Source organism: Morone saxatilis, unplaced genomic scaffold (genome assembly GCF_004916995.1).
Source record: "Morone saxatilis isolate NCDOM2014 unplaced genomic scaffold, NCSU_SB_2.0 Contig10, whole genome shotgun sequence".
NCBI lineage: Eukaryota > Metazoa > Chordata > Actinopteri > Moronidae > Morone > Morone saxatilis.
In genome coordinates this window covers 830,008-836,962 of record NW_023339652.1, presented here as the reverse complement: position 1 = coordinate 836,962, position 6,955 = coordinate 830,008, and the positions used below count along the sequence as shown (strand labels likewise).

The following is a 6,955-nucleotide window of genomic DNA, read 5'->3' as shown; positions in this document are numbered from 1 at the left end:
GCTAAGCTAACTGGCTACTAGCTGTAGTTTCAATATAAAACAAAGAAAAGTAGCAAATTCTCACAAACGAGCAACTTTATCATCACAATAAGATATGTTTTTCTTTCTGTTAATAAATTAACAGACTCTCTTGTCAAACTACGGAGGCCCTGAAGGAACACGAGGGAGGAAGAAAAGTAATTTTCTAGGATTTTTTCCCCCACCAATTTTTTGTCCTCCCTCTTGTCGCTTCAGGGCCTCCGTAAAAAGCAGTGAAAAAGTTGTTAAATAATCACATTTACAGTAAATGAACCTCAGAGTGTTTAAGTTTCTTCACTAATTAAATCAAAACAAAAACAAAAAATTGTGACTTACTTTGTAATTTAGTTTATTTATAGATTAAGTTTGTAAACAAATGTATTAATAACTATTTTTATTGTACTTTTATTACATTAATTAAATCTTTTCAATACTATTTCTTTGACACTTGTGGTCCTCTATAAAAAAACAAAACAAAACTGAACTCATTCAAAATTAAAAAGTCAATATATTTATTTAAAAATCTCACCTGTTTGAAAAGACTGAAATCTGAAAAAAAAAAAAGATTCTGTAAAAAGAAAACTAAACAATCTTGGCAAAATAACACTCTGACACGCTTTTATTGTTTTAATTTCAGCTTTAATAGACGCAGCCGTTTGTGAGGAAAGGCCACATTTGATTCAAAGAGAAAACACAGAAATAAACTGATGAAACTCCACAAAGGCACCGATGAGGCCCAAACTTTCACAGCCGAGCTCAAATTAATCCAACGAATTCTCACTCAAATACAATTTACTGATCTTCAGATTAAATGTTGAAATTAAGATTTTTCACTCAACAGTAATTTTTGGGGGATTTTGCAGCTCGGCTCTGAAATTAAAACTTCTGACCTTTTGCTTGTTTTTTGTTTTTTTTGCATCAAGTGTTGAAGAACAGAGCAGAACTTTATCTGAGCTCAGACTCGTGAGATAAATCTGGTTCTCCAAAAACAGAATCGCTTTAAAATCAGTAAAGAGCAACAGAGACAGATCTTTGACATTAACAGACTCAAACTGGAGACACGAAACACAAAACTGAATTTAGGCCGAAAATAACATCACAAGGTCCATTTAGTGGCTGTTCTGGAGCTTTCAGGAGTTTTCTCAACATCTGCTCTGATACAGCAGAAATCGCTGCTGACGGCGTTTAGAAGCCACCATAATGTTTAAAAATCAAAACAAATAAATATTCTTAAATCAATAAATCCAACTGTGTTTTTGCACCATACAAACTCATTATGGTGAAATTAACTTTAATTGATCTATAATATCTTTTTGGCACCCTTGGGACTCCATACAATCTGACCTTTGATGGGTTAACAACAAAAAACAAGAAATTCTGTTTATTTATTTTGAATTATTAAAACTGTTTCTGATCGTTTCAGTTCAGATAACCTTAAAGTGAACTGATCAACTTATTGATTAATCGAATAATTGTTTTTTTTTAAAGAAATTGCAATGCATGTTGGGATAATTTTAGGCTTTTTTTTTTTTACACAGAAATTTCAGGATAAAGTGAAAATTGAATGTTTTTTTGTTTTAATTAATTAATTAAAAATCAGGAAACTACAATCATTGGACCATAAAATTGGGTTTCCAACCTGAGGGTTGTGACCCCACTAGGGGTCGCCGCTTTTTGATGTTAACAAGTGCTATAAAATACACACGCAGTCGACCGATATCTCTTCTGCAAAATAAAAGTCCACTTCCTTTGTTTTTTCCAAAACTTTCTGTCACATTTTACAGCCTTCATCAGCAGTGTGAGTTTATTGGTCAACACAGGACCTCCGTATGAAGAGAAACATACATTATATGGTGCAACAAGACAGTTGGAGAATACCTGATGTGAAACTGAATCTTGCCATTTTTCCATGAATGAAAAATTTCAAAATAAAGTCAAGAATGGACCTTATTTTGAAAGTCTCCAGTTTGAACAGCTTTAAAAACAATAATACAAACTGTCATATATCAACTCTTCATTCATCCACTGGCCCATAATCAGTACAGATTAATTGATCAAGAAGCCTAATTTATATTTTAACAAGCCGATCTGACAACGTGAAAAATAATAAAAATAGTTTTAAATTATTTTCTGATTGTCGTCTGACCGGCTGCGTTTCTACGGTAACGCAAGCTTTAATGTCCAGCAGTGCGTTCAGTGAGCTCATATTTACACGAAGAGATTCAACCAAACGTTTCACAGTCTACAGCTAACTCGGAGCAAAAAACTATACGGAAGCTCGTTAAAGACAAAAAATATAACAAAAAAATTAGCTTAAAATAATCTGTCACACTGTACTGTCGCTTAACAAGATCTTTCAAAATAAGATTATAGTGTATTAGACGTTAAGATGAAGTACGGAGTGCGATGGTGGTAGTTTGAAGATTAAACAGGAGGAAAAAAAGAAAAATCAAAAACCCGTTTTCCCTGAATTCAAAGTTAAAGTGACCAAAAAAATAAATTCATTGATACGACGAGTCTCAGTTAACTTTAACAGTTAAAGTTGTTTATCAGATACACAAACAACAACATGGCTTTAAGATTCATTAACTGTTTTCATGCAGACGTTCGTATCGTTTTAAATTATATTATACGGAAGCAAAAACAGGCCAAAATAGTTAAAGTAAGTGACTGAATACCCCATTTATGTTGTTTGATATTTTTGGGCATTTTATTGGCAGCACAAATGTTTAATTTCACCATCTTGAATTTTGATGCCACAGTTTGAGAAACTTCGTTACATTAATTTTTTTAAATAAAGACGATTCAATTAAATTTGAGCAGTTTTTTTTTTATTATTTTTATGGTACTTTAATTTTTCTGTCTCACTGAGAATGTCAAAGACAGGAATTAAAACCACAAAAAAAGTAAAAAAGATGGTTTCTGGAGTCAAATATTGAACTGAATTTTAGTCCAGAGTACTGGATACTACATTTCCCATAATGCAACACCACTTTCTGTTAAGCCTCAAGACCATCAGGTTTGTTTTTTTAATCAAAATAATAATATTTCAATAAAATTGTTGAAGTGCCCCTTTAAATATCACAATTAGATACTCAGTCGCTTGCAAGATTCAAATCCTTACGGCCTCTTTTTGCCTCCGTAGATTTAACCCAGTGTTTGATAGTAGAATAATCGAGGGTTAAAACCCCTTTAAATAAAACTCTGAACTATATATGTTTTTCCCTCCGATGGGAAGAGGCCTCTAATATATTTCTTTGCTCCAGGCAACACCACAAAAATATCTTTGGTTTATAACAAAACAATTAAATCTTCTTAAAGATAATTCTGACACAGAAATGAGAGCAGTTGCGGTATCTGTCCACTAGATGGCGGTATTGTACAACGTTGACTTCAATCAGTACCTGCAGCTCAAACAATGAAGCCTTTTACTTTGTAATGTGATTGATTTGAACTGATCTATAGTTTTGTTTGCGATTGTCTTCACTGAACATCGGCTGCATGTTTCTACTAAACTACGCTGAAAACGAGCCTCTTTGGGTCTCTAAGCCATCACATTGCATATATATATTATATATTTAAGGCATAATGTTTACGTCCGTTATAACAAACAGCCTTTAATGAAACCTTCTCTTACACTTACTAACACTCATTTCCTGTATTTCCATCTCTCACTTCCTGTCTTTCTTTTAATCCACCACACAACTGAACCCGGGTTGACGAGGAGGTCGAGGCTGCACGTTTCAGCTCCAGATAAGAGCACAAAAACATTTATGAACGCACCCCCCCCCCCCCCCCCGTTCCCTCCGGCTATCGGCGCTCCCAGGCCTCCTTTTCTCTCGGAGGTTTCGGGAGCTTTAATAAAAACCAGCCGTTAATCTCGCCGTCGTCCTCGAGGTCAAACTGCTTCTCAAACACAAAACTTCGTCCGTCCTCCGTCTAATGTTTCTACTTCCTCTAAACGGCTCTCTCAACTTGCAGAAACCACTCGACTCTTCCCTCCTCTGACCACACTGTGGGGGTCAAAGGTCAGGGATCTATCCAAACTACACCCGCAAACAAACACTTTAAATCCAACCGATCGTCGTTATCGTCTTCACTCGTCTTCACTCGTCAGAACAAACAACCGAACGTCTTCCTGCGTTCAGACGTTTCTGTTCGACTTTATTGTTTCAGTCCGTTTGTTTTCTGTCACATTAAACCTGAACTTCACCTTTTTATTTCTCTGCAGCCTCGTCGACAACATTCAGCTTCAGGACAACTCTATGGAGTCTAAAGTGTGCCAATACTGATAATAAAACATTAAAAAAAAAGATTCATTCAATTAATATTATAATTATGCATAAAAAACAAATATAAGTAAATATAAACTCTTTAAACTTGTTTTTAAATTTCTATATTTCCATAAATAAAAGAAGATAAAAGCAGGAAAATAATGGAAACAGGAGTTACGATTCAACAAATTGTGCTGCTTATTTACTTTAATGATTTTTTTTTTAAATTGCCAATTATATTTAATAAAATGTAATGTAAATAGTGTAAATTTAACAAATCCATGTGACCTGTTCTGTTATTTTACAGTTTGTTATTTAGTGTTTTGTTAAAAGCACTAAAAACAAAACAAAAAACACACAAAAAATTATCTTAAATTGTTTCTTTGGCACACTTGAGACTCCATACTGGGACTACTTTCTCTCTACAGAAATATTCATCAACTTTCAGGGTAATTCAATCAAAACCTGACGATGAGGACGTCTCTCTAACTTCTCGCTGTGTATTAAATTATTCTCTGTGTCAACAACCTGCTGCTGCTCCGCCTCCGTAGAATAAAATAAAAATAAGACCTTTTTTTGCTTCAAGAAAACAAAATAATAAAAAAAAGATTAAAAAGCTTCACCCATATAAATTAAGAAAAAAAAAATATGTACAAACCTTTAAAACAAATTAAATAAAACATATGGCCTCAAGTCTTTTCACAAGTTTAAACGATAAAAAAAAAAGGGGGGAAACAAAAAGGAACTGCATAAATTATGTGACAGCAGGACCGATGAGAGGATGAGAGGATGATGAGAGGATGAATATGGCACAATTATGAATCTTTGGTTGCAGTTCGAAGTCTTTAATCCATCTGACTTTTGTCCGTTCGTCCCTTTAATCTCTCGTCCTTCGTCTTTATATCATCCCTCTTTCAGTCCTTCGGTCGGTGGATCCTCTCCTCCTTTTCTCTCCATCACAATTTACACTATTCGTCTCCTCCGAGGAGCTTTAAAGACTCCTCCGGCCCTCTAGGGGGCAGCAGTTCCTGTTTCCTGGAGCTGACTCCTCTTAAGAAGGCCCTCGGACCTCCCTCAGCGCCTCCTGCAGTCTCTGGCGGTACGCCTCGTAGCGGCGGATCACCGCCTCCCGCTGCTCGTCCTCCTCCTTGTCGAGGATCCGCAGGAAGTTACGCAGCTCGGGGATGGAGAACGCGTCCCACTGAAAACACAAACACTTTATTTACTTTTAGTTTCATTTTTGTTTGTTCTGGATGAAGAAGAACGGATTCGATTGGTTCTGTTGTTGGTGTGGAAGGACCTAATATATGGAGGACCACAAGTGTCATGGAAATAGTAAAACAGCATTTAATTAATCATCATTTAATTGGTAAAATAAGGAAGCAAGAAAAAGGAGAAAGAGAAGAAGGAAGAATGAGAGAGAACTTGTGGAGGTAGTGAAGGATGAAGAGGATGAAGATGAAGAAGGAATCAATATTTAACAATGACAAACAGAGATATGGAGGCACGGAGGTGACGAGTTACCATGACTTCTCCGGTCTGCTGTTCCCTCAGTACGAAGCTGAGCGTGTCGGTGTCGGGCCCCGCCACCAGACGGAGAAACAACGGCTGCTCGCCATCCGCCAGCTTGCACACATACACTGCAGAGCACACACACATTAGGTCAGTCAGTGCGGTGTGTGTGTGTGTGTGTGTGTGAGAGGATGAAAGGACGGGCGCGGCACATTAACAACCACAATCATTTACAGAAACAGATCCTTGATGTTCGACTGAACTGGAGTCAACAAAGTATCAGACAGAGAACAACAACGGAGGACTTAAAGAGCCAAAACTATCTGATTTTACACCGATTATTACATTATAAAACTTATTATCAATTATTAATATTTGGTAATTAAACTCTACAATAATATAAATGTCTTTAATATAATACTTTGTTTTATTTCTGAGCTCAACTGGAGTCACTTTGTTTCATCCTGTCAGACATTTCTACATTTCTACACCACAGTTCAACCAACACTTCACATTTCTGATGAAAGAGCGGCAGCACGTCTTGTTTTTAATGACCTGAAGGTTTATATATGAAGTCTACACACTTTTATACGGCGGCTCAACACGCACCAACATCTCTGTCGAAGTCTGACTGACTTAAAACTAAACAAATTCAATAAATTCAGACTCGTTTTCTTGTTTTATGGCTCATAAACTCTTCCTTTTCTTTCTTGGAGACGCTGAATAGACGAGCAGATAATATGTGACACCCTACGAGCCGTAACAGCTGCTGATTCATAGAGAGTGAGTATTTCTATAAGTGAGCTGTTGATAGTGGGGAGAGCCCTGTGGCATCCAGCTCCCAGCTCCATGAGGGCGAGGCATTCACAAATACACAGATGGTCGACACCATGTGAGTCCAGTCTTACCCTGCTCCTCCCTGCGGTAGCGCTTGTACAGGGCGTATTTCGCCGGGTTGTCAGCGACCGTGAACTTGCTCAGCAGGGCGACGATCACCTGAACAAACAGGAAGAACACATTGTAATAAACACATTAAACTGACAGAGGACAGTCTCTGAGGTTGTGTTCAGCTGGACTTTAATAAAACCTGCTTCTGCTGACTTCAACCCGTCTGTCATCAGATCCTAATTAGGTTGTGTGTGTGTGTGTGT

The 6,955-nt window shown here is 36.8% G+C and overlaps 2 protein-coding genes across 2 annotated transcripts in view; one reads left to right on the top strand and one right to left on the bottom strand.

Annotated features, from left to right (window-relative positions):
- The window catches only part of LOC118341936 (N-acetylglucosamine-6-sulfatase-like), a gene marked incomplete at its 5' end in the record, with an annotated part of 3,301 nt that extends 3,046 nt beyond the window's left edge, over positions 1 to 255 (top strand). The window contains one exon of the mRNA XM_035680360.1: positions 235 to 255. Coding sequence (XP_035536253.1) covers positions 235 to 255 — 21 coding nt within the window. The remainder of the gene's footprint in view (positions 1 to 234) is intronic.
- A 385-nt stretch (positions 256 to 640) lies between these two features.
- rassf3 (Ras association domain family member 3) lies at positions 641 to 6,800 on the bottom strand (the record flags this gene model as incomplete). The annotated part of the gene is given in 3 exon segments (XM_035679436.1): positions 641 to 5,493; positions 5,817 to 5,932; positions 6,713 to 6,800. Coding segments are annotated over 3 exon segments (354 nt in total), but the record flags the coding sequence as incomplete, so codon positions are not given.
- Between the last annotated feature and the right edge of the window lie 155 nt (positions 6,801 to 6,955).